This window comes from Pleurodeles waltl, chromosome 6, assembly GCF_031143425.1.
Source record: "Pleurodeles waltl isolate 20211129_DDA chromosome 6, aPleWal1.hap1.20221129, whole genome shotgun sequence".
Classification (NCBI taxonomy): domain Eukaryota; kingdom Metazoa; phylum Chordata; class Amphibia; order Caudata; family Salamandridae; genus Pleurodeles; species Pleurodeles waltl.
In genome coordinates, this window is record NC_090445.1 from 572,555,064 (window position 1) to 572,582,460 (window position 27,397).

At 46.9% G+C, this 27,397-nt stretch overlaps 1 protein-coding gene across 3 annotated transcripts in view; it reads right to left on the minus strand.

Annotated features, from left to right (window-relative positions):
* The window catches only part of MAPK14 (mitogen-activated protein kinase 14), a 349,835-nt gene that overhangs the window by 116,588 nt on the left and 205,850 nt on the right, over positions 1-27,397 (minus strand). For all 3 annotated transcript variants that reach the window (XR_011204863.1, XM_069238758.1, XM_069238759.1), the window contains exon 8: positions 19,125-19,196. Coding sequence is in view for 2 of the 3 variants with exons in the window: in XM_069238758.1 (XP_069094859.1) it covers positions 19,125-19,196 (72 nt within the window). In the remaining variant the exon portion in view is untranslated. The remainder of the gene's footprint in view (positions 1-19,124; positions 19,197-27,397) is intronic.

The following is a 27,397-nucleotide window of genomic DNA, read 5'->3' on the forward strand; positions in this document are numbered from 1 at the left end:
AGAATGTTTAGGGGGAGTACCAGAAAACCACAAAGGTTTGCAGGAGTAAAACACTGGATTTCCCCCAAACCACCCAAAAGTAGGAAAAGAAGAAAAGGAAGACATCCAGACACCCAGACAAGACTGCAAGAAACTGGCGGTGGATTACTGAAGTAAGAGGGCCTGTGGAGAGAGGGGACCAAGTCCAAGAGTCACAGGGGAGTCCAAGAGGAGTCGGAGCTACTACCCACCAGGCTGTACTTGCAGGAGTTGGTCGACGGTGAGGAAGAACAGGTCAGCACAGCAGCCCTGAAGCCGGAGAAGAATTCCTGATGGATACAGATGATGTCCCACGCTGGAGTGAAGATTGCAGAAGGGTGTTGGTGCAGGAATTCCACCAACAAGCCTTGCCAAAGGCAAACTCGCAGTTAGTGGAAAAGTGGTGCTGCCAGGGACCAGCAAGGCCCAGGAGTCGGAGTCACAGGGGACACTCAGTGTCGCAGAAAGACCACAGGAGCAGAGGCAGCACCCACAGGATGGGACACAGGAGTTTCAGAAGAAGCTCAAGCAGCACTACAAAAGAGGATCCCACATAGGAGAACCACGCAGGAGGCTGGGCTTGGCAGGAAGGAGTGCTGGGGGCTGGAGCTAAACATCGCCTGAAGATTCCTTGGAGGAGATGCAAACAAGTCTTGGCAGTTGCAAGAGACGCAGTCCATAGGGGTACTGTCCTGCATGGGAATGCAAGGGCTTGCCTCCACCAAAGTTGGACAGCTGGCAGGGAGGACCAAGAGGACTACTCCAGACCACCACCAGTGATGCAGGATCCACGCAGCTTGAGATGATTGGAGATCCACGCAGCTGGTCGTCGCCTGCTGTAGGTGCCTGTGGTTGCAGAGGAGTGACTACTTCACTCCAATTGAGATTCCCTCTTCTTCTTGTGCAGGCTGAAGAGTTGCAGTCTTCTGAGGATGAACAGCCCGGGAAATGTTGCAAAGCTGGCAGGAGACGTGGAAACAAAGTTGCAGAAGAGTCTCCTTCGTTGTAGCAGCATTTGTCAGTTCCTGCAGAGGAATCCTGCTGGAATCTTGCAAACCGAATTTGAGGGCCCACCCCAAACAGCCCTGAAAAGGGGATTGGTCACCTAACCAGGTAAGCACCTATCAGGAGGGGGCTCGGACGTCACCTGCCTGGCCTGGCCACTCAGATTGTTTCCAGAGTTCCCTTCCAACCTTGGAAACAAGATGGCAGAACCCAGTGACCCTCTGGAGGAGCTCTGGGGACCACCCCTGGGGTGCTGATGGACAGGGGGGTGGTCACTTCCCTTTCCATTGTCCAGTTAAACACCAGAGCAGGGACTGGGGGTCCCTGAACTAGTGTGAACTGGTTTATGCATGTAGGGCATCAAATGTGCCCTTCAAAGCAAACCGGTGGCCTGGGGAGGCTTCCGCTCCCAAGCCAGTCACACCTATTTCCAAAGGGAGAGGGAATTACCTCCTTTGTTCTGTCTTCCTGGGCTTCATCAGATCCAGCGGCAGGAGGTCAGAAACCTGTCTGAGGGGTGGCAGCAGCTAGGCAGCCCGGAAAACCCTGTAAGACTGGTGGTAGCAACAGTGGGGGGTCATCTAAGGAGCACCCAGAAAGCATGGAATCATACTTCCAATACTTGTAACAGTATTGGGGTATGATTCCGACATGTTTGATACCAAACACGCCCAGGTCCGGAGTTACCATTATGTAGCTGGACATAGGTAGTGACCTATGTCCAGTAAACGCGTAAAATGGCATCCTTGTACTCACAAAGTCCAGGAAAATGGATCTGGAGTTTGTGGGGGCACCTCTGCTAGTGCAGCGGTGCCCTCTCACACAGGTACCTGCACCCTGCCCTCTGGGCTGAGAGGGCCTGCCATAGGGTGACTTATAGTGATCTTGTGCAGTGAGCTGTAGTGAAAACTGGTGCATGCACCCGTTTCACGCAGGCTGCCATGGCAGGCCTGCAGAACCCTTTGCAAGGGCTTCCTATGGGTGGCAGAATAACTGCTGCAGCCCATAGGGATCCCCTGGAACCCCAATGCCCTTGGTACCTACTTACCATATACTAGGGACTTACATGGGGGGACCAGTATGCCAATTGTGGGAAGAAAAAGGTAGAATTTAGAGGAGAGAGCAAAACTATTGGGGTCCCGGTTAGCAGGATCCCAGTAGACACAGTCAAACACACTGACAACAGGCAGAAAATGAGGGTAACATGCCAAGAAAGAGGGTACTTTCCTACAGGGACCAAGAAGGCAGCCTGGAGCCAGGGACTTCCCAGCTCAGAGTCCAGGTCTTCACACTGAAAGAGAGCTCCTGCTCCAACACTGAAGCGAATGAGTCACTGCCTTCCCAGTGTCCTGCAATGAAGTCAGATTTGGGGAATCTCGCCCCTCAGCGCCATTCAGAAGCTGAGCATCGCCCTGAAGGTGGTCAAGTTTCAGGCACACATGCTTGTCATCAGGTTTCCTGTCCCCACTGCAGCAAGTCCATGGTTGGTAACAAATCGCTTCTTCACACCTGGTGCGCTCCCAGCGCCTGGGGCTGAAGTCTTCAACCAAGCCACACCCTTAAGCCTTGAACCACCCATTTGAGGCTGGCTTCAAATGTGGTTTCGATACTGGAACGGGAGTTGCGATATTTGAAGCAGAAAACTGGCTTGGTGCCGAAGGATGAATAGCTGTCTTCAGGGCTTAAACGCTCATCATCCAGGGCAGATTTTTTCATTGTTTCTGAAGAACAAGAGCAGCCCATACTCCGGCATATACAAGAGGAGCTCACCGCCAGGCAACAGCGCATCGTCATCCATCCTGAGACTGGCCAGATCTTAACTCAACCTCCTCTGAAGGCAAACATCCCTGTTCCTCCCAAGAGGAAATTGACTTGACTTTGAGGAAAACCTTAACTCACCACTGTAGCCAGCGCCCAAGAAGCCTGGGCACCGTCAGAGGCACCCCACCTCCTCTTCCTCTACCTCCATTTTCCTCCACTTCCCCTATCTCTTTTCCTTCCTCTCTACCTACTCCGTGCCCCTCCACCATTACTATTGGCAGACCCATCACATGATTCTCCTCAGTGATCCCTGCATTCTGGTTTAGGGGCGAGAGTCCTGGTCTCAATATAACCCATATGACGGGCCCTTGGACCTACACCCCCATGACGGCCAGTGGGAATACAATGATGTTGATCCCTCCAGAGATACCAACCCCGATCTGTACCTGTAACGCTTTTCCCACCAGATGAAACTACCCCATATTATGAGGTCTCATAGTGACCAGCCACCTTCCACAAGATGGAAATGTATAAGCAGCAGGAGGGTGATGACTTCTTGTCGGAAATCCTCTCCTCCATTCAAAGTTCATGCAGTATTTACCAGTGGTAAGGAGGATGCATAAGCCTGCTCACATCATCTTTAAAGAGCTGGTAAATGCCTGAGTGATTACTTCTAGGGTCGACAGTAAAATACAAACCGTCTCCTTCTGACCCTCCTTACATCAGGGGTCAACTCCACCCTGACTTTCTGGTAGCCTCAGAGCCCGAAAGCATGGCAATTCCCAGGGCATGGGTGATGCAACCGTTCCCGATAGAGAGGGTTAAAGGATAGACGTGCCAAAGAAATGCATTGGTGCCAGTCTTATACGCAGTTTTATCACCAGTTCCATAGGTTTATTCCCCTGGAACGATAGGGCACAATGGAATGAAATGCAGGAGTTGCTTTAACATCCTTTGCCGGGGTAGTAACACTAGTTTCCTTATTCACCAACACACTTGTCTACATATTTCCAGCTTTAAACCAGAGTTGCAGCAGCATCTGGTCAGCTTGATCTTTGATAGGAAGCACCTATTCGGCTCACAAGTTAACCAGATGCTGGAAAAGATACCCCCCACCACCACATCATAATACTTGTCAGGGAAGGACTGCAAGGGTTTCTGTCTCTCTGGACAGAGATCACCTCTGAATAGTAGGTTCTCAAATTCATAACAGTGGGGTAACTACCTAAAACTCACACAAACACCTCCAAATATGACACCCCTTCCCTCTGCTGACACAAACTCTACAGAATATCATTGTTTGCTTTAAGCAGAGATGCGCTCACTACTCACCAAGGGGCCATAGTACCTGTGCTGCAACAACACTGCAGTAAAGGAGTATATTCCTTCTACTTCCTCATTCCCAAGGAGGACAGGTCACTAAGAACCATTCTCGACTTCAGGCCCCTAAAATACATCCTGTCAGAACCTTTTATATGGTGACGCGCCAGGATTTCATTCTTCTACTATTACAACAGAATACTTCATGACCCCTCTCGACCACAGGACGTCTATGTCCACTTGTCTACAAATCACTGGTTACTCCGGTTTGTGTTAAGTGGTCGACATTATCAGTTCAAAGTGCTGGCCTTCAGGGTAACCACAGCCCCCAGGGTCTTTATGAAGTGTCTTGCTGTGGTAGCCTCTTGCCTCAGAAGGAATGGCATCTAAGTCTTTACTTACTTAGGCGAGTGCAGCAGAACAGCAGTGCCTAGCACACACAAGTCATCATACATCTCTTACACAGCCAAGGCATTACCATCACTACCACAAAATCTCATCTCCAGCCCCTTCATGTCTAGTCCTTCCCAGGGGCCATACTCAATTCTGTCATGGGGGAACATACCCCAGTTTTGCAAGGGTTCAAGCTTTCCAAGTGATGCTCCCTTTTTCAGCAGGATCATCAGGTAATGGTCAGAAAGGTCATGTGGCTCCTCAGCATGGTGGTCTCCTACATTCCTCTAGTCCCAGTCCAAGTACTTCCCAAACCCTAACATCGTTAAGGTTTACCATCAATGAGCTGAAGTCCCATGAGCACCCCACACAGGGGTTTCCTATTCATGATGATCTCCTGCATTATGCTCTGCCTGGACTTTCTTTGCCCTAGAGAACGCCACAAAGAACGGATCTTCATTCAATGGTCTTTGGTATGATCAATGCAAAAGCTGAGTGGTTCTTTGTTGTACAAGCGATGCAGCCTCTGCTCCTCTTTCAAGGGGTGAGATGGGCAAGAACATTCAAAACAGTGATGGACTGCCGAACATGAAAAGGAGTCACAGCTTCAAATAGAAAGGCTGCTCTGGTTCTTAGTACCAATTTGTTGTAAAGAAGGTAGTGTAGCATGGCTGGACTGAAAAGCTTGAAGCTCACTAATGCAACAAGCTGAGGTGGTAGCAATGAGAAAAACCACCTTCAGCGACATGAGATGTAGGGAACAGCTGTGTAGGAGCTCACAGGGGGCAGACATAAGGAAATTAAGGATTCAATTATGGTTCTACTGAGGCATTATGAATGTAATTACAATCTAACACTGGAGTCTTAAGCTTCTTTTTTAAATGAGGCCTCTCATTCTGACTATTACCTTCCAGTTCTCAAAAGCCTTCTTAAGTGAGTGAGATCAAGACTCACCCACAAAGGAACTGGAAGATTCAGGAGCTTGACAGACCTGATCAGGCTGGAACCAAGATAAAACATCAGTGCACAACAACTATAGTAGCTATGCCCATCTCAGTAGTGCAATCCTTCAGATTCACAACAAGGCACTAATAATAATGTGCCCTGTGATGTTCAAGGTGACTAATTTGAGTCATCTGAGCGACTGTAATGCTCTTTTTTTTGGGTGCCACCCACCCATCCTTCCACTGGGTTGATAAGGCTCCACAGTATCCAAAATGAGGCTGCCAAACTAGTGTTTGGTTTACCAAAGCATACTCTGCATCAACAATGCTGGGCTCCTCAAACTGGCTACCAGTGGCTAAAGGATTAGTTTCAAATCTGTGTTGGTTTCCTAGGAACCATGTATCTCAGAAAGAAATGTACCCACTATGCTCATAGCCATAATCGCCGATCCACAGGCACATCTTTAGAGGTGGTCCCTGGGTAATTTGGGGACACTGGGCATGCAGCGAGGAACTTCCATTAGTGCCTGGGTTTACAGTCATCAGTAGTGTATGGAGGTAACTTACATAAAATGGAGAGGGGGTCACTGAAGATTATACCTTGCTTCATCTGTAAGAATAATGTTACTTGCACTCTAAGCCATCTGTTCTTAAGGTGTAGTGCTGCAGATTCACATGCTATGCATACTCCTGCCGTCTAGTGTGGGGCTCTAACTTTATACCTTGCTGATTTTCAAAGAAGTTTTGAGCCACAAGATGTGCTGAGACTCCCTCTTCACTGCTTGGCCCATAATACATATGGGCACCAGCTCCATCTTACATTTTTCTCAATAAGGCTTTGATGGCTAGGCTGATGGCCTTAGTAGTGAGAGATCAAGGTACTTTGCACAGTCATATTACTGAGAGGAGTGCTCCACCCAGTGAGTGATGAGTTAGTGGCAATCGTCAACTGCGGATCAGGGTTTGAGCAACAGGCTGTTCCACCACTGCAGTGTGCTCAGTGCTGTGGTTTATCAACAAAATATCTTCCCACTAACCATCCTCTTGTGACCACTGCTGCACAAGGCACTGTTGAAGCAGGCACATGTGCAATCTGGCGTGTGGCACAAATGGTGTTCAGGATGCTATCGTATCCAAGAGCTTCATTACAGTTCTTGCAGTTAGCAGATGAGTGGACTGAAAACGAGGCACAGCTGTTGGAGTGCCATCACCCTCTGCCTTAAAGCCTACTGGGCACTAAATGTCATGGTGCACTAACTGGGAGATCCTCCTTGAAACTTAGCCTCCATTTCTTGGGAATCAGGGCAGCGTGGTCGATGGTTACCCTTGGAGGAGCTTAGCAGAAACCTTACTCTTATTTTTGAATGGGCCATCGCTGTCTGCTGGTGAGTTGTTCTGCCAGTCTCTCCTTGGATTCCTCTGAACCGAATTCTGTCAAAGGGGTCCTCAGTGTCACCTTAGCTCTCAGTCTCGGAGGTGCTTTAGGCTTCTCTTTTGGTTCTGAATTGGGACAGTTCAGGCGACTGTCGAGCTTGCTCAGCTACAAAACTTTCTCTCTGCGGCAACAAGAGCCTGATGCAGCAGTGCGTCAGAGGCTGAGGATTTCCTTCTGCCCAGCTTGGGGTCCAAAGTCCAACTTCTGCAAGAGTGGTGTTCTGCACTGGCATAAGGGTACTTGACAGAGCAGGGTTTCATCCCCTGACTTTGTGCTGAAGTGGTACTCACACATCCGCACCTCCCCCAACCCCACTCCCCTGCTGCCCCCACCCTTGTCTTTGAGAAAGGCCCTATTAGTTATCGACACAAACGCTCCCTGTCTTGATCTTTTCCTCAAATTTGCTCAGAGCAACTTTTCGGGGCTGGGCAGTAGCTGAGCTGCCTAGATCCTGGTAAGACCCACCTCTTCTTCTCAAAGTAGAGTCAATCAATCATAGAATTTGTAAAGCGCACTACTCACCCGTGAGGGTCTCAAGGCACTGAGGTGGGGGGGCTTCTACTGCTCGAACAGCCATGTCTTGAGAAGTCTCCTGAAGGTAAGTAGGTCCTTAGTCTGACGCAGGTGGGTGGGAAGAGTGTTCCACGACTTGGCGGCGAGGTGGGAGAATGACCTGCCGCCGGCTGTTATTCTGCGTGGGACGGTGGCGAGGGCAAGGTCAGCGGAGCGAAGCTGTTGGGTCGGGGTGTAGAAGGAGAGCCGTCTGTTGAGGTATTTTGGTCCGGTGTTGTGCAGTGCCTTGTGAGCGTGGGTGTGGAGTTTGAACGTGATTCTCTTGTTGACGGGAAGCCAATGTAGGTTTCTCAGGTGGGCTGTGATGTGGCAGTGGTGGGAGATGTCCAGGGTGAGGCGTGCAGAGGCGTTCTGGATGCGCTGCAGTCTTTTCTGGAGTTTGCTCCAGTTTGCTGCTTACGAAGGCTTGGGTGACTGTTCTTCTGGTTTCAGTGGGAAGCATTTCGTAGACCATCCAAAGCATGTGGAGGGTGCTGAAGCAGCAGGAGGAGATGGCGTTGACTTGCTGCGTCATAGATAGTGAAGAGTCCAGGATGAATCCCAGGTTGTGTGCGCGGTCAGTGGGTGTCGGTGCGGTTCCCAGTGCTGAAGGCCACCAGGAGTCATCCCATGCGGAGGGGGTGTAGCCGAAGATGAGGACCTCAGTCTTGTTGGAATTCAGTTTCAGGAAGCTGTTCTTCATCCATTCGGCGATGGCCTTCATTTCTTTGTAGAGGCTGGTCTTGGCGGTGTGGGGTCCTTGGTGAGGGAGAGGATCAGCTGGGTGTCATCGGCGTATGAGATGATGTTGAGGTTGTGAGATCGGGCGATGTTAGCGAGCGGAGCCATGTAAACATTGAAGAGGGTCGGGCTGAGGGAAGAACCCTGGGGGTACACCGCAGATGATTTTGGTGGATTCAGCGCGGAATGGAGGGAGGCGGACTCTCTAAGTTCTACTGGTGAGTCCAGGGCTCTGTCGCAGATTCCTGTGTCGTTGAGGTGTGTGCGTAGGGTGTGGTGGCAGACGGTGTCGAACACAGCTGAGAGGTTCAGGAGGATGAGGGCTGTGGCTTCACCGTTGTCCAGTATGGTCCCGATGTTGTCGGTGGTGGCGATGAGGGCGGTTTTGGTGCTGTGGTTGCTGCGGAATCTGGATTGGAATGGGTCCAGAGTGTTGCTCTCCTCAAGGAAACGGGTCATTTTTGTTTGACAATTTTCTGTATGACTTTTGCTGGGAAGGGGAGCAGGGAGATGGGCTGGAAGTTCTTGAGGTCCTTTGGGTCTGCCTTGGGTTTCTTGAGGAGGGCGTTAATCTTGGGGTGTTTGATGATCTTTCAGAGTTGGTGTGCGATGACAAGGCTTGCTTTGTTGAAGATGTGGTGAGGGCAGGGGTCGGATGGTGAGCTGGAGAGGATGGTGTTCATGATTTCGATAGTGTCGACGTCATTGGTCTAGGAGAGCAGGAGGCTGGTGAGTCTGTGGTGTTGGTGGTTGACCGTGGGGTCTGAGTACTGAAGCTGTCATGGATGTCTGCGATCTTGCGGTAGAAGAAGGTGGCTAGGGAGTCGCAGAGGTCTTGTGATGGCAGGATGTCACTGAAGCTGGGGTTGGAGAGCTCCTTCATGATGTTGAAGGGCTCCTTGTGGCTGTGTGCGTTGTTGTCGATGTGTTGTTTGAAGGTTTGGATGAGTTGGTGGTGTCTGCGGATGGCGTTCTTGAAGTGGATTCTACTCCCCAAAAAGGTCAGGCGTCTCGGAGAATGAATGCTGTTGGGTTTTCAAATGCATTCAATGTCTATCCCTTTAGTACCTCAGGGTCTTCTGACAAAGGCAGGCAAGGCAGAACTGACAGGAGGTCTGGTTATGGTCAAGGGAGGCAGCAGTTACAAACGCTGTGCTGGTCCACCCAAAATATTTCACAATGCCATTTGGACAAAACTGGAAAGGTGTGCATTTCATCGCAGCTTTGATGTCTTTATTATTTGTGATGCTCTGCAGAGATTGTGGACGACTTGACCAAGTCAGGCACTGGGGTGTCAAAGCGAAGCGGTCGATAGGTGTTGCAGTTAGAACGGTGTTGCTGTTAGAAGAGCCACTGAATAGAGGTTGTTTGGAGAATGATTGCTATCAGAGCAGTCAGTCTCAAAGAGCGGAGTAGTTAGACCTGAAAAGCCACAAAGAACAATCTCAGAGCCACTGCTCAACACACTGACACTCGATGCACATTGTGGACTAAGGGAGAAGTCACAGCACATCTGGTGACTTGAAGCTTCTTCAAAGATGAACAAGTTGCAATGTCCAAGAGTAACACCAGACAGCAGGAGTATGCAGCGCATGTGTTTTTAAAGCCACACATGCTACAACCATTACAGTTAGAAGCACAGACCATAACTCACACAACAGGCATGAAAACGTTAACTTGCACACCAAGTGCAATGCTTGTCACCTCACAATAGTTATACCAATGAATAACACCTAAAAGCAATTTTGGGACCTGGCCCTTTTTACAGGATCATCCCCAAAGACTCTAGCACTGATCAGCAGTGGTAAAGTGCCCAAAGTACATGTGCTCTCCCTTCTAAACTTCGTATGATTGGCTTACAACTGATTGTCACATTTAATGTACCTGTAAGTCAATTGTACAGTGGTATCTCTATACCCAGGGCCTGTAAATTAAATGAGCCTGCAGGGCAGGTTGCGCCACCCACAGAAGTAGCCTTTCAAACGTGTCTCAGGCCTGCTACCGCAGGGCCTGCGTGTGCAGTTTACTGCCACAGGGATCTGGCATCTAAATTTACTTGCCAGCCCTGGAACTCCCCTTTTACTACATATAAGTAACCCTAAGGTAGACCCTAGCTAGCCCTATGGGCAGGGTGCAATGTATGTTAAAGGCAGGACACGTGCCTGGTTGAGTCGCTACCCAGGACCGGACCGGTACATAGAGCTGCCCAGCCCCTTCCTCTGAGGGCGCCGTGCCCTGTCCTGCCGGGAATGCCGGCAAACCCCCCTACCCAGCCTCACGGAGCGAGGCTTGGGAAGGGAAACACAGACCCAGCACTGAGGATATCGCTCCAACGGCCGTGTGTGTGTGTAGCAGGCAACTTAGAAAGAACAAGGGAGGTCTTCCCCAAGGAACCCAGGGAGGGTTCCTCGCGGAGCATAACTGTCCGTGGGCCCACTACCTCTTCTTTCCCTCAGGGGAGGTGTAGCACCGCCGGTGCCAGGTAGAACCTTTGCCGCATCAGCATTTTGGGAGCACAGGAGCTCCTGATTTGGAACCCGTGCATCTCTCAAATTGGTAATTTGTACAGCTGGGGTACTGTGAGTATAGGACGCGAGTCCCCAAGGAAATGCTTCCATGCCTTCTATAGTTATGTTGGTGATACTGGTGACCTACCATGAGGGGAATGTTCCATTTCTTGTGCATTCATGATGATGTCTTATGTTCATTATGACATGTAGATTCCTGGTGGTAATGACAACCTGACTACTGTTTGTGTTACAGAATAATCAATAACCTGTAGATAACCTATAGGTTTACCTTACTCCTGCTTATGATTGCAGAATACTATTTACCTGTGTAATGTTCTGACAAACTGATTGTGTAGCAGGGTATTACTGATATGTGTTGTGTTTGGTCTAATCATGTTTTATGCAATACAGTTTATTTTTTATATAATTTGGCGTTGTGTTTTCTTTGTGGTGTGTTTATTGGGTCAAGTGTATTGTGTGTGATGTGCAATCACTTTACACATTGCCTCTGGGATAAGCCGGACTACTCGGGCCAAGCTACCAAGGGGGTCAGCAGTGGGTGTGTAACTCCCTGACTAGAGTGGGTGGGCTCTGCCTGGCTGAGGTGCATACCCTAGCCAACCAGAAACCCCATTCCTAACCGTAATTAACCAACAACATATAATCATCAGAGGGTTGGGAGGGTGGGAGAGAGAGAGAGAAAGAGAGAAAGAGAGAAAGAGAGAAAGAGAGAAAAGAGAGAGAGAGAGAGAGAGAGAGAGAGAGAGAGAGAGAGAGAGAGAGAGAGAGAGAGAGAGAGAGAATGAGAATAAACATCTGAACATCTTGAACAGTACCTTCACCCACATTTTTGATGGACAACTTGCACAGAATCTTTACACAGATTTTTGATATTCTAGACTTTATAAAGATACTCAGGTCACCGACTCATCCACTACCAAAGATACAACGGACCAGTCTTTCAGTACTTTCAACAAAGAACCAAACTCTGATGTCCTTAGCTCTATAAAGACATGAATGCACAAAACAGTTACATGGGTGTACTATTTGTGTTCATGGGCCTTGCTTTGTTTTAAAATTCTCTTTAACCAGGCTATATCAATTTACTGTATGAGCTAACTAATTAATTAACAGTTGTGCCACAGGTGCAGTGAAAATTAGCAGTGTTTCTTAGATTCTGTGGTCATGCATACTGTTCAAATTTCATGTTAACACCTGAAGTATGTTGCAAATTTTAATATTTGTGGCACCACCACAGAAGTAATTCCTATTTTGTATGGTTTTAGATAAGTATCTGTGCGCAAATAAAGCATCACATGTACAAAATCTAAAAATCAAAAGTATGCAAATGATGGGGGGGCGTGGCCTGTGGCCGATGAAGCTGCACGCTTAGCGCGGCGTTTCGGTGCTGTGAATGGGGTCCGGCAGAAATAATTGCACTTCCAGACCCCGAAAATGATCGGCAAGATAAGCTCCGGTGAGCGGAATCCCGCCCGATAAATGCGGAGTAAACTCCAGCGAGAAAAGAATAGCGGCTGAGGAGGCGAGCGGGGTCTCGCCCCGACGACATCGAGGAACCAAGATGGTGGCTGCCTCTGGACCCTGGCCCGGCTGTGGTTGGACCCCGGAGCGGAGAGACCAAAAATCTGACTGAAGCGAGGCGCGATCGCCCTCGCCCCTAGAGCGACCCGGCGACAGCCCCGCTCCCGCAGTACAGGACACGGAGATGAGCACGCAATAGCAGGCGTGCAGTATAGCAGCGGCCCGGCAGAGCATCGGCCTGAAGTGAATCATCTTGATCCGTGGCACTGGAGGAACCGGCCGAGACCCACGAATGGGTCACCTACAGCGGAAAGTAGAGCCGTGAGGTTAAATCTTCCATCGAGAGACACCGAAGGAACCCCAACAGTGAAAGGTACAGATACCAGGGACGGGAGAGGGGGGACCACGTGTTAGCGGGAGTGTGAACTGTTGGGCCTACGCTCCGACCTCATGGACGACCTGGAGCGTTCCCTTCTGTCCGAGGCCTCGCCATACGGAATAGGAGGAAAATACACGGTAGAGGCAACTACGCTGAAGAAGCAGACGGCGAGAATAACACACACACCTGACTCCAGAATCTGTGTCTCCCCCCCCCTCCCCGTCCCCCCCTCCCCCCGGGCACCCCCCCTGGTCTGTGAAAAATCCGGGAGTCGCGACCGTGAACTGAAGAAAGAGTGGCCTTAAAATTCAGCACTTGCAGATACAGGCACTGTGCAACAAGGATGGGGAAGCCCAAGAAACGCAAGAGGCAGGCCCCGGAAGACACCAATGGCACCCAAACTGCGGGTCGCCCCAGAGAATAGACCCCCGTGATGGCTCGGCTGACCAGGAAACAACTTTAGACACGGTGCTCCAGGCCATCAGAGAATCTCGAGAAGCACTAGAGCAAAAAATTGATAACCTGACTGTAGACCTCTCTCTACTGCGAGATGATCATCGTAAGCTAACGGAGATAGTGGGAACGAATGAAAAGGAGATCAAGCTCATAGCCACAACCCAGAAGTCTTCTTCTAAAGAACTCTTGGAAATTACCTATCGTGTAAAAGCGCTAGAAGCAAGAGCGGAAGACGCTGAAAACCATGCCTGCAGGAGCAACATAAGGCTGATTGGCGTACCGGAAGGAGCGGAGACAGAAGCGGTAAATATAGAATCCTTCCTGGAACACTGGATCAAAGAAACAATACCTCCTGAAGGACTGTCAACGTTTTTTGCCATAGAAAGAGCCCATAGGGTGCCTAGTAGACTTCCTCCCCCAGGAGCAAGAGCTCGACCAATAGTGGCAAAACTCCTGCACTTTAAAGACCGGGATTACATTCTGTCGCAAACGCGCCTGAAAGGTGAAATAGCACTAAACAACCAGCGTGTTATGCTCTTTCCGGATTTCACCAAAAGAACTCAGGAGCAAAGGGCCTCCTTCAATAATCCCAAACGAATCCTCCGTGAAAATGGGATAAAATACGCCATGCTCTTCCCGGCCAAACTCAGAGTGGAATATGAGGGGAAAGTACATTTCTTCACATCTCCACAGGTAATCGACGAATGGCTGGAAGCCAAGAATATCACAGCCCCGGGCCCCCACCGCGGAACTAGTAGCAAAACACCCAGAAAACGCAGCAGATCCTCCAAACGGAATAAAGAGATTGCTCCTCCAAGGTACCAAGCTCACCAAGAAATGCGCGAGGTGGTGGACGCTGCTACGGCACTGGGCCGGGGCTCTTTCCCCTCCTCCCAGAATTCTGGACACACCTCGGACCACGACTCGTGCAGTGGAGACTCATTGAGCTCATCGCGGGATACCCTCACCAGCCTTCCAAAAGTGACCCCGAGATCTTCGGAAGAAATCATTTGACTCTTCATTGTTAGTTTGGTTACTAAAGGAACACTGAGAAGTATCAAACAAGTAGAACCTAGATAGCAGAAGAACAACTCTCCGGAACACCCATACGCAACACGCCCTGCGCAATACCTTACTGGGTAGCTAAATATAATCTCGCTGGGTCCCGGAACCGGCCTGGAGTGTAGGCTCTCGGTCGCTGACACACCGTCCTCCTATAGGATTTTAAGGCAAGTTATAATGGTTTGGACGGGAATAGTTCTGACCACCGGTCCTGGGGAGTGGGAGATGGGAGTTGAGTTTACCAAGTTAGTATTAAGGGATAATCTAGCACTTACCATTTATGAAGCTGACAGCTCATGCATCGAAATCACGCTGCCACAATATAATCCTATACATAGTAATTTCCTCACTCTTTCTAGTCCCTACAAGGTTAGCAACCAAAATGGAAACTACAAAATATAAGATAATAACCTGGAACGTTAGAGGTCTAAACAATATGTCCAAACGTTATAAAGTATACAATTACTTAAAGCGCAGGGGGATACACATTGCCCTACTACAGGAAACACACCTGGTAGAGCAGGAAGTTAACTCCCTCAAGAAATGGTGGAGAGGTCAAATAATAGCAACCAATTACTCAGCTTTTGAAAGGGGAGTATTGATCTGGATCCGTCCGGGGGTGCCCTTTCAGCTTCTTCATAAGCACATAGACAGGGACGGGAGATATGTAGTGGCCTCCGGGAGAGTGGGAGGAAGAGATGTAACATTAAGTGGGATATACGCACCCAACCAGGACCAGGGGAAATTCCTCGATAAATTGTCCCTTGAAATAGGCCCACTCTTAACAGGTCCTAACATAATCGGAGGGGATTTCAACTGCATAGCCAACGTTAACCTGGACATATCACACACACCCATTTCACAGTCCCCTACTCTAAAAACTGCTAAATCATTTGCAGAGTGGCAAAAACACTGGCGTCTGGGAGACTGTTGGAGGCAGCTTAACCCTCATACTCATACTCTTACTCGCCGGTACACGACCTACATGTCAGACTAGACACTTTTTAGTTTCCCCTGAAATTCAAATGGACGTAATATCCGCTGGATATTTGTGCTGTACAATATCTGACCATAACCCTCTGATTCTATCGCTATCCTGGGGTAGGGAGAGAACGACTATTCCAACATGGCGTCTGAGGGCTGAAATGCTTGAGGATGAGGCACTCAAACATCTTTTGCATTCAACTATAGCTGATTTCTTTAAACACAACGCACAAACTACGTCCTCCAGATCCATTGAATGGGAAGCATTCAAAATAGTTATAAGAGGCACCTGTATTAGTGAGAACATAGGGGCCCGGAAATCTATGGAAAACGAACTCCGTGGCCTAGAGGACTCCCTCAGAGACCTTGAGCACAGACGCCCTACACAACATGATCTGGCCCCTCTCCTGAAAGACACCAAAAACAAAATAATAGAAGTAAACAATAGGCTGTCACGATATGATTACAAGCAGCACATAATCAAACAACACTCAGAGGGGGATAAGCCTGGTGCACTACTGGCGTGGCTGGCTAACCCACATAAACAACAAACTGTCATAGTGGAAAAAGAGGACACCCCAGGTACTAGCGTTTATAGCCAAAAAGAGATTAACTCTAGCTTTAGCAACTACTATTCAACACTATATGCGCCCCCTACTGAGACATTAACAAATCTCCAACTGCAAGACCTAGAAGACCTTGCCCTCCCCAAACTTGGGGTAGAAGAGAGCTCAGCTTTAGCAGCCCCAATATCGATTGCAGAGATTAAAACAGCAATCCAAGGCATGGCCAAAGGCAAAGTCCCAGTATCCGATGGACTTCCATTGGAGTTTTACCTCCTGTACCAGGACCTGTTAGCCCCTCACCTCAGCATAATTTACACTGAGGCTTGGAGCGGGGGCAACCTACCACAATCTACTAACAAAGCCATCATGATTCCCCTACTAAAACCTGATAGGCCCCCAACGGATGTACGTTCTTACCGTCCATTATCTATGCTTAACATAGACTATAAGATATTAAGTAGGATTCTTGCGAACAGACTACTGCCCCACATGACCTCATTAATCCACTAGGATCAGTCTGGCTTTATCCTGCAACACAGCACCGCACAAAATATTAGACGCCTGTTGTCTGTTCTTCGTTCTATGCCACCGGAAATGACTCAGGCAGCGATTATCTCGGTCGACATAGAAAAAGCGTTTGACTGCCTGAGGTGGGACTACCTGGAACAGACCATGCTGAGAATGGGGTTGGGAGAGGGATTCACACGTTGGATAAGGCTGCTATATTCAAATCCCACCGCTAGGGTGAAAACAGGTAACACCATATCCGATTCATCCTTGATTGGCAGAGGAGCTAGACAGGGCCGCCCACTATCTCCTCTCCTATTCGCAGTAGCAGTGGAGCCTCTGGCCCAAATGGCTAGAACCGGGCAGCACTACCAAGGCATTTCGATTAACAACTGGACACCTTATATGGCCCTTTATGCTGACGATATGGTGCTTTTTCTCCGTAACCTAGGAGATGATCTACCAGGTGTAATAACCATGCTTGAGCAATATGGAATGGCCTCCGGACTTCGGATCAACTGGAGGAAGTCCACTATATTCCCCATGACAAGTAGCACACCAGAACCGAATGAGACGAGAGGGCTACCCTGGTCTCCTAACACTTTTAAATATCTAGGTGTAAACATATACCATACCGCAGAAGACCTTCTAGAAGGAAATATCCATAGAGCAATCAGAGGAGTCAGAACTAGCATGCGCTTCTGGGAAACTCTACCATTAACAGTGTCCGGTAGAATTGCCCTACTTAAAATGGTGGTGCTGCCCGAATGCTATACTACTTCTCTACTATCCCATTGGTGATCCCGAAGGCAGTATTCAGAAGCACTGACTCTATGATCGCGAGCTTTATATGGGGCTCGAGTAGGCACAGAATCGCACTAAACTCATTGCAGAGACCCACTGCAGAAGGGGGCCTTGATGCCCCAGACCTAGAAATCTATTACTGGGCAGGTCAACTACAATGGCTAGCAAAACTTATCAGCGAACCCCCAGGTGCGACAGACTTACGGATTCCACTGAACTGTGCATCCAAAAAGATACTAGGGATAGTGCTGACTCCTAGGAAACCTAGAGCACAATTACCAGTAGAATGGGAATCAACTAGACACTGCTGGGAGAAATTCCTAAGAAGAACCCGTACAAAAACCCCATACACACCTGAGGCTCCCTTGGGATGCTTGACTTATGCTTTGGGAGACCACACTCTTAGAGGTCTCAATAAGTTAGAAGAACATTACATCACAAAACTAGGAGACATTTACAATAACGGGAGACTCCGCACTTACTCGGAGCTCCAAGATCAATTTAATCTCCCGTCAGGTTTGTTTCTTACATATAACGCAGTTACCAGAACCGCACAAAAAATTTGGGGGTCGTCAGCTTTCGAACCTCCAACTCATAGTGGCTGTAACATCCTCTGCATAATAGAAGAAAGGAAAGGAATGATCTCATAAATATCTAAATCATTACAATGCAGCTCACACACACCCCTAAATAAACTTAGGGACAAATGGCAGACTGATTTTAACACAACTATTGAAGATGAGCAATGGACAAAGATCTCCTCCCATACTTACTCCGTATCTAGAAACGCCAGTTTCAAATTAATGAACCTTTATATTTATCATAGGGCCTACCTAACCCCGCAAATGATAACTAAAATATACAATACAAACGAAGCGAGATGCCCTAGATGTACAGAAACAGCTGCAGGTCTGGTTCACATGCTGTGGGGCTGTCCACAACTCAATTCATATTGGTCAGAGATATTTAGGAGCATCTCCGACAGCACTAGCAGGAAGATCACCCTGTCTCCGCTAGTGGCCCTGCTAGGAGACTTCCCCCGCCCTACTGCCCACAAAATGTCCAATAAATTTATTGACTTGGCTCTAGTCCTGGCCAAAAGAGAAATCACCTCACACTGGAAAGACTCAATGGGTCCGCAAGTTAAGAGGTGGCAAGAAGCGCTAGAAAAATGGGCAGAAGTGGAAGGGTCTGTGCTACTGAGGGAAGCGCTACAGGGCCGGAGACCGAGAGAGGGTTCTACACAATAGGACTCAATACTGGAAAGTCTGAAAAACTTAGACTCCCCGATACCCGAAAAAGATCAGACGACCTCGGACTCCGATCCAGAAGCACTCCCCACGACATAGAACTTTGGTAGCGATTGATACTATGCTTAAACCATCAAGAACTGTCAGCTCAGGAATATAATGTGTTGATTTAAGTGCAATATGGGGGGGTGCGGGGGGGATTAATGGTACGAAATTGGGGATTCACTGTTTATGGTTAAAAATCAATAAAATATATATATTTTTTTAAAAGTATGCAAATGATTTACAAAACAGACCGTCACAAATTCTCTGATCTTCAGGAAAGGGCTACCCCTCGTAGTATCACTTCAGACCAAGATGCAACTCTCCTTGAAATGGTCTCTGACAGCATGAGATATTACAGGATAAGTTCTTAATCAGGTAAGCGCATTTCTCCCCATTGCAATGCGAAGATCACCAACCAAAGGTGGTCTCGTAGAAGAAGGAAACAGAGAGTAAGGTTGGTAGAATATGAAGTTCAATTAAGCATACTGCTGAAAAAGCCACAAGAAGGATAAACCAAAGCATTTCTTTTCTCATGTCCACGCACAATAGACCTTCACATAAAAATATGCACAAAGGCCTGCAAATGTATACCATGTCTAGGCGTACACATACCCAACACAAATATACTTATTGAAACATAAGATAGCAAAACATTAAGGATCCCATTTACTGATGCCTAGCACCTGCCCATGAACTTACAAACAAGAGAAAACAAAGAGGGAGAGATTGAGGAAAGGCCAGCCTCAAGGAGTGTTATCGATTTATACCCAAGAGCATACACAATGAATAAACAGAATGGGATGGAATAACTGTGCAGGGAATCTAGCATTCAGGGCTCACAAAAGGATACGATCAGTTCCAGGGAACAGGGTTCGTCCAGTCAGCAGCTCAGCCATAATGCAACCGACGGACCAAATATCAACTAGGAAAGAAAAAAAAAAAAGAGTCAAAATAAATGTATCATTGCATGAGGCAGGTCACAATTGTATTAGGATTGGAATGCTGGGGTGGAAATTCCAATATGTGCAGGAGCCAAGCATAGAGAGTGGGTGGAGGTATGAGCATTTGTTTAGTTTGAGACGAGAGATGCATATCTTTTGGGAAGTGAGGAAAAGGGCTGAGAATAAGATCAGAGGAGATAAGAAAGAAGGAACAGGAAAAGCAGGCTATGGTGTTGTCCAAGCAAAATCAGCCAGATCATCAGAGGAAGGTAGCTGAACTTTAGATGAAGGGGGTAAATTGCATGTTTAGCAGAAACATGGAAGGAACACAGGGTTGTTGTACCAGGTAGATGGGCTGGCGGCGGGAACAGTGGCGAAACCAGTCACTAAACTGTTTTTTCTGTGGTTTTGTAGCCCACAGATAGCCACAGCTACGGAAATATTTGAAGAAGATTGATCTGATAGTGCTTAATCGTCTAAGAGTAATTTCTACAAACGTTTATTTCCTCGCCAGCTTTTAGTGAGAATAGCCAAATATGTACCTGAATTAAGTTTCTCTTGAATCCCTAATGAGTGAGTTTTGTAGTGAATCCCGTTGCTGTCATGAAAAGGACTGAAAATAAATGCAGACCTGTTTGAAAAACGTCAAAGACTTCCAAACGAATGAAACCGATAATAAAGCATAACTTGATCTGGGATGTGAAAACAACACCAAGCACTACAGTTTAAAAGTGAAGTGGTTAATAAAAACATAGCTCAATTTTAGGGGTAGTTCGGGTACCACACATAAGCATATCACAAGAAAAGGTTGCTGTTCTTAACAGTTTTGCAGCTTTAGGCTACCCTAGGTGCATGGCCAGTGCATCGTCCTGCCATCAAAGCTGGACCTAAAAAACATTTTGTTTACAAGACTACTCTTGTATGCTAGTATTAAAATAGAGTGCACTAATACTCCTTCAATAAGATCATAGGAAAATCTGGGAAAGCCTTAAGCTCACAATGAGTGTGTGCCTTGTTTGAATGTCCACAAGATTATGTTCAGTAAACATATGAGACGTGACAAACACAGTCAATTTACACGGGGTTGAAAGCTGGCATTGCCAATCAAAGGATAAAATACTATTTCTAATTGATTACATCTGTGACATAGGGTGTAGTATCTGATTTGCTAAACAAAAAAACAAAAAAAGAGCAGAACACAACACACTGGATGATCCAGCACATAATCATACATATTGTTTTCACTTTTTTATGGTTTTGTGGTGCATACACAACTGAACAGTGTAAACATATTATATGTGGTATATTTTTACATAGTACATATGAGACTATTTGACATCATACTTGTGTAACTCTTTCTGAAGGTGTCTTAGGTCTTGCCACCCCTTCATTACTGTGGTATTATTGACCAACACCACGACCATCTAGCCTCGTATGCGAAGTTGAAAAGCCTTACTGTCAAGATACCCATGTAACAAAGCACCTGCTGCAGCGCTGTTAGAACACAATTTGTGAATTGTGTGTCAACTATCAAATGCTCTGCTGTCCAATAATGGAGGCTGTACTGTATGGTCGACAACACAACAACTACTTACTGTCAGTCTCCAGAAGCATGAGAACATGATCTACAGAGATAGCCAGATAGCCCTGGAATGGTCTCATATACAAACATGGACGATGTACCACATGGCTGTATGAGGCCATCATGCCCAGCACTTTTGTCACTGTTATCAACCGCAGCAAAGCAAATGATTAGGCTGGTTAAGTTGAAAAGTGTTCTAAAACGCAGCAGCATCTCTGCTCTCGACTTCCCACCCCTATTGGTGTCAATAATCATATCAGGAATACATTCTTTTGATTGAAGTGCTGACACAACTTTATAAGGCTAACTGTGAAGGCCAGCAGGTACAGTAGTTGAATGGCTCCCTTTATTCTGCTCTGGTACTGATGAGGTGAATTTCCCATTTAAAAAACCAAAAGGTTGTAGATGGAATGCTTGCAAAAGTGATTTAGTTGCAACGATTCAGGGCCACATTACAGCCCATCATTGTTTTGCCCACTATTCCACCCTTTTTCGGCACTGAAGCAACCTCTTTCAGCAGGTAGCGGATGTGATAGACCTTCATGCAAGTCGTTTGTGGTGTGTGTTTATGAGAAAATGGGCATTCTGCAACCCCCCCCTCCTTATTTCATCTCCCCATTTGGACTACTAGCTGCGGGTGTTTCGACTCAGAGCGTACTGAGGCCTGCTAACCAGACCACAGGGCCAGCCTAACCCTTTACAAAATGTATGTTGAATTGGTTACCCCCAACAACATACGCTGACTTACTTTTAAGACCCTGGTATATGGTACCAAGGATACCCAGCGCATACATGTTAGAGTGTCCACCTAGGGTTGCAGGACTAATTGAGCCACCCTGCGTATGACACAGTACAAAATGGCTCCTCAGCATGCCACTGCAACCGTCTTATAACTGCTAGTTCAACTTTGCCAGTTAAACCAATGGCAAAGCCCCCACTTCCCTTAATATATATATATATATATATATATATATATATATATATCGAAAATGTGACTTACCCAGTGTACATCTGTTCGTGGCATGAGACGCTGCAGATTCACATGCTTTGCACATCCCGCCATCTAGTGTTGGGCTCGGAGTGTTACAAGTTGTTTTCTTCGAAGAAGTCTTTTCGAGTCACGAGACCGAGGGATTCCTCCCATTTCGGCTCCATTGCGCATGGGCGTCGACTCCATCTTAGATTGTTTTCCCCGCAGAGGGTGAGGTAGGAGTTGTGTATTACAGTAAAAGTGCCCATGCAATGGAGTAAACATGTATGTACATAATGTAGTTTAAGGTGATATATTTACAAATTTACAAATGTTCAAGATCAACTTCGAAACGGCTACAGGCTCCCGGGGAGGCGGGTGGGCGCATGTGAATCTGCAGCGTCTCATGCCACGAACAGATGTACACTGGTAAGTGACATTTTCCGTTCGATGGCATGTGTAGCTGCAGATACACATGCTTTGCATAGACTAGTAAGCAGTTATCTCCCCAAAAGCGGTGGTTCAGCCTGTAGGATTTGAAGTTGTTTGAAACAAAGTTCGTAGTACTGCCTGGCCTACTGTGGCTTGTTGTGCTGTTAACACATCCATGCAGTAGTGCTTGGTAAACGTATGAGGCGTAGACCATGTGGCTGCCTTACATATCTCAGTCATTGGAATGTTTCCTAGAAAGGCCATGGTAGCACCCTTCTTTCTAGTTGAGTGTGCCTTTGGTGTAATAGACAGTTGTCTCTTTGCTTTGAGATAACAGGTTTGAATGCATTTAACTATCCATCTAGCAATGCCTTGTTTGGAAATTGGATTTCCTGAATGAGGTTTTTGGAAAGCAACAAATAATTGTTTTGTTTTCCGAATTTCTTTGATTCTGTCAATGTAGTACATTAACGCTCTTTTGATGTCTAACGTATGTAGTGCTCTCTCAGCTACAGAATCTGGTTGTGGGAAGAACACTGGTAGTTTTACTGTTTGATTCAAGTGGAACAGTGATATGACTTTTGGTAAGAATTTTGGATTTGTTCGAAGAACTACTTTATGCTTGTGTATTTGAATAAATGGTTCTTGTATGGTAAATGCTTGGATTTCACTTACTCTTCTTAGAGATGTGATGGCAATTAGAAATGCAACTTTCCATGTTAAATATTGCATTTCACATGAGTGCATGGGCTCAAAAGGTGGCCCCATGAGTCGTGTTAAGACAATGTTGAGGTTCCATGAAGGAACTGGTGGTGTTCTTGGTGGTATAATTCTTTTTAGGCCTTCCATAAAGGCTTTAATGACTGGTATCCTAAACAATGAAGTTGAGTGGGTAATTTGTAGGTAAGCTGAAATTGCCGTAAGATGTATTTTAATGGAAGAGAAAGCTAGTTTAGATTTCTGCAAATGTAGTAAGTATCCTACTATCTCTTTTGCAGATGCGTGTAAAGGTTGAATTTGATTATTATGGCAGTAATAAACAAATCTTTTCCACTTATTTGCATAACAGTGTCTAGTGGTAGGTTTTCTAGCCTGTTTTATGACCTCCATACATTCCTGTGTGAGGTCTAAGTGCCCGAATTCTAGGATTTCAGGAGCCAAATTGCTAGATTCAGCGATGCTGGATTTGGATGTCTGATCTGTTGTTTGTGTTGTGTTAACAGATTTGGTCTGTTTGGCAGTTTGATATGAGGTACTACTGAAAGGTCTAGTAGTGTTGTGTACCAAGGTTGCCTTGCCCATGTTGGTGCTATTAGTATGAGTTTGAGTTTTTTTGACTCAACTTGTTTACTAGAAGTGGGAGAGGGGGAAAAGCGTATGCAAATATCCCTGACCAGTTCATCCATAGTGCATTGCCCTGAGACTGATGTTGTGGGTACCTGGATGCAAAGTTTTGGCATTTTGAGTTTTCTTTTGTTGCAAATAGATCTATTTGTGGCGTTCCCCACATTTTGAAGTAAATGTTCAGTATTTGTGGGTGAATTTCCCATTCGTGGATCTGTTGGTGATCCCGAGAGAGAATGTCTGCTAACTGATTCTGAATCCCTGGAATAAATTGTGCTATTAGGCGAATGTGGTTGTGAATCGCCCAATGCCATATTTTTTGTGTTAGGAGACACAACTGTGTCGAGTGTGTTCCTCCCTGTTTGTTTAGGTAATACATTGTTGTCATGTTGTCTGTTTTGACAAGAGTGTATTTGTGGGTTAATATGGGTTGAAATGCTTTCAGAGCTAGAAACACCGCTAACAGTTCTAAGTGGTTTATATGAAACTGTTTTTGCTGAATGTTCCATTGTCCTTGGATGCTGTGCTGATTGAGGTGTGCTCCCCACCCTGTCATGGATGCATCTGTTGTTATCACGCATTGTGGCACTGGGTCTTGAAAAGGCCGCCCTTGGTTTAAATTTATACTGTTCCACCATTGAAGCGAGATGTATGTTTGGCGGTCTATCAACACCAGATCTAGAAGTTGACCCTGTGCTTGTGACCACTGTGATGCTAGGCACTGTTGTAAGGGCCGCATGTGCAACCTTGCGTTTGGGACAATGGCTATGCATGAGGACATCATGCCTAGGAGTTTCATTACTAATTTGACCTGTATCTTCTGGTTTGGATACATGGCTTGTATTACATTTTGGAATGTTTGGACTCTTTGTGGACTTGGAGTGGCAATCCCTTTTACTGTGTTGATTGTTGCTCCTAGGTATTGCTGTGTTTGACACGGCAGAAGGTGTGACTTTGAGTAATTGATTGAGAAACCTAGTTTGTGTAGGGTTTCTATGACATAATTTGTGTGTCGTGAACACTGTTTTTGCGTGTTGGTTTTGATTAACCAATCGTCTAGGTACGGGAACACATGTATTTGCTGCCTTCTGATATGTGCAGCTACTACTGCTAGACATTTTGTAAAAACTCTTGGCGCAGTTGTTATTCCGAATGGCAACACTTTGAATTGGTAAGGTATCCCTTGGAATACAAACCTTAGGTACTTTCTGTGTGAAGGATGTATTGGTATATGGAAATATGCATCCTTTAGATCCAGTGTTGTCATGTAGTCTTGTTGTTTGAGCAGTGGGATTACTTCTTGTAATGTAACCATGTGAAAGTGGTCTGATTTGATGTATGTATTTAATATTCTGAGATCTAGTATAGGTCTTAGAGTTTTGTCTTTTTTGGGTATTAGAAAGTACAGTGAGTAAACTCCTGTGTTTAGTTCTTGTTTTGGTACTAATTCTATTGCCTCTTTTTGGAGCAATGCTTGAACTTCTAATCCTAGAAGATTTATATGTTGTTTCGACATACTGTGTGTTTTCGGTGGGACTGTTGGAGGGAATTCTCGAAATTCTATGCAATAACCATACTGGATAATTGCTAGTACCCAAGTATCTGTTGTTATCTCCTCCCAATGTTTATAAAATTGGCTTAATCTTCCCCCCACAGGTGTTATGTGATGGGGATGGGTGACTTGTGAGTCACTGCTTATTTTGAGGACTTTTGGGGCTTTGGAATTTTCCTCTACCTCTTTGGAATTGTCCCCCTCTATATTGCCCCCGAAAACTTCCCCGCTGATATTGGCTTTGGTAAGTGGGCCTTGTTTGTGATGTTGTGGTTTCTGTAGGTTGTCCTCGAAACCCTCCCCTAAAAGGTGTTTTGCGAAAGGTGCCTCTGCTCTGCGGGGAGTAGAGTGCGCCCATGGCTTTTGCCGTATCAGTGTCCTTCTTGAGTTTCTCAATAGCAGTGTCGACTTCCGGCCCAAACAACTGCTGTTCATTAAATGGCATATTTAGCACGGCTTGTTGAATTTCTGGCTTGAAACCTGACGTGCGGAGCCATGCGTGCCTTCTTATTGTTATTGCAGTATTTACTGTCCTTGCAACCGTATCTGCTGCATCCACTGAAGACCGTATCTGATTATTAGAGATACTTTGTCCTTCTTCCACCACTTGTTGTGCTCTTTTTTGGAACTCCTTGGGTAAGTGTTCTATCAAATGTTGCATCTCATCCCAGTGCGCTCTGTCATATCTTGCCAAAAGCGCTTGTGAATTGGCAATGCGCCATTGGTTTGCTGCTTGTGCTGCAACCCTTTTGCCCGCTGCATCAAATTTGCGACTCTCTTTGTCTGGAGGTGGTGTGTCACACGAGGTATGAGAGTTTGCTCTCTTACGAGCTGCCCGACAACTACTGAGTCTGGAGTTAACTGCGTTGTAATATAAACAGGATCTGTTGGCGGTGGCTTGCATTTTTTCTCCACTCTTGGAGTTATGGCTCGGCCTTTAACAGGATCTTGAAAGATTTGTTTTGAATGTTTTAGCATTCCTAGGAGCATAGGTAGTCTTTGGTACTGGCTATGAGTGGAGGTTAGCGTGTTAAACAAGAAGTCATCCTCAATTGGTTCTGAATGCAAGGTGACGTTATGGAAAGCAGCTGCCCTTGCGATCACCTGTGTGTAAGATGTACTGTCCTCAGGAGGGGACGGCCTGGTAGGTTACGAGTCTGGGCTGTTGTCCGATACTGGAGCATCGTAAAGGTCCCATGCATCGGGATCATCTTGACTCATGGCAGTATGAGTCGGGGAGTGCATCAGTGGAGGAGTTGCTACTGGTGATGTGTGCAGTGATGGTGGTGGAGAAGGTGGTGGAGTTATTTTCTTTGCCACCTTTGCCTGTGGCTCCTTGTCCTTTTCGTGAAAGGCAAGTTTTCTTTTTGTCTTAATTGGAGGAAGAGTGGTTATCTTCCCTGTGTCTTGATGAATGTGGAGCCTCCTTTGGGTATAGTCTGGCTCTACAGCTTGAAGTTCCTCTCCAAAGCTATGTTCTTTCATTTGGGAGGCCAATCCTTGTTCCTCTGTATAGGAACCTGTTTTCGGCTCCGAGGCTGGATGTTTCGGAACCGAAACTTTTTCGGAGGTCTTTTTAGGCTCCGAAGAAACCTTTGTAATTTTCGGCGTGGTGGTGTCTCGATGCCGAATTTGTTCGGTGCCGCTGCCGAAATTTCTCAGAGCCGATGTCTCGGGTCCGAGATTGCTGTGTGGCAGTATCTCGACCGGAGTCGGATGACTTCGATACCAGCGTGCCCTTTTTCGGTGCCTTGGCTCGGTCACCGCTTGTTTGGGTTAAGCCATGGCCTGTTGGCGGTGGCGTCCCCAGGGCTTTTGTTGACTTCTCGTGAGTCTTATGTTTCGACGTCTTACTCACGGTTTTCGGCGTTTCTTCGGCCTCGAGCTCTTCCGAGTCCGTCTCTTGGATAGAGAAAGCTTCCTCTTCTTCCTCGAAACGCTCGTTCAGTCGGCGTCGACGCCATCTGCAGTCTTCTGGCTCTTCGGTCTCTTAACGTCTTTCTGGACCGAAACGCTCGACAGGCCTCACAAGTATCTTCCTTGTGCTCTGGGGACAAGCACAAGTTACAGACCAGATGCTGATCCGTATACGGATACTTGTTATGGCATTTTGGACAGAAGCGGAATGGGGTCCGTTCCATCAGCCTGGAATTCACACGTGGCCAGGCCGACCAGGCCCCGACGGGGGATCGAAAAAACCCCGAAGGGCCACCGGAACTCTTCTAAATTCGGTGTCGATCTGTTGTAACTAACCTGATACCGAACGCAAACAATACCAACGTTTTTTCCGAGATTCTAACTA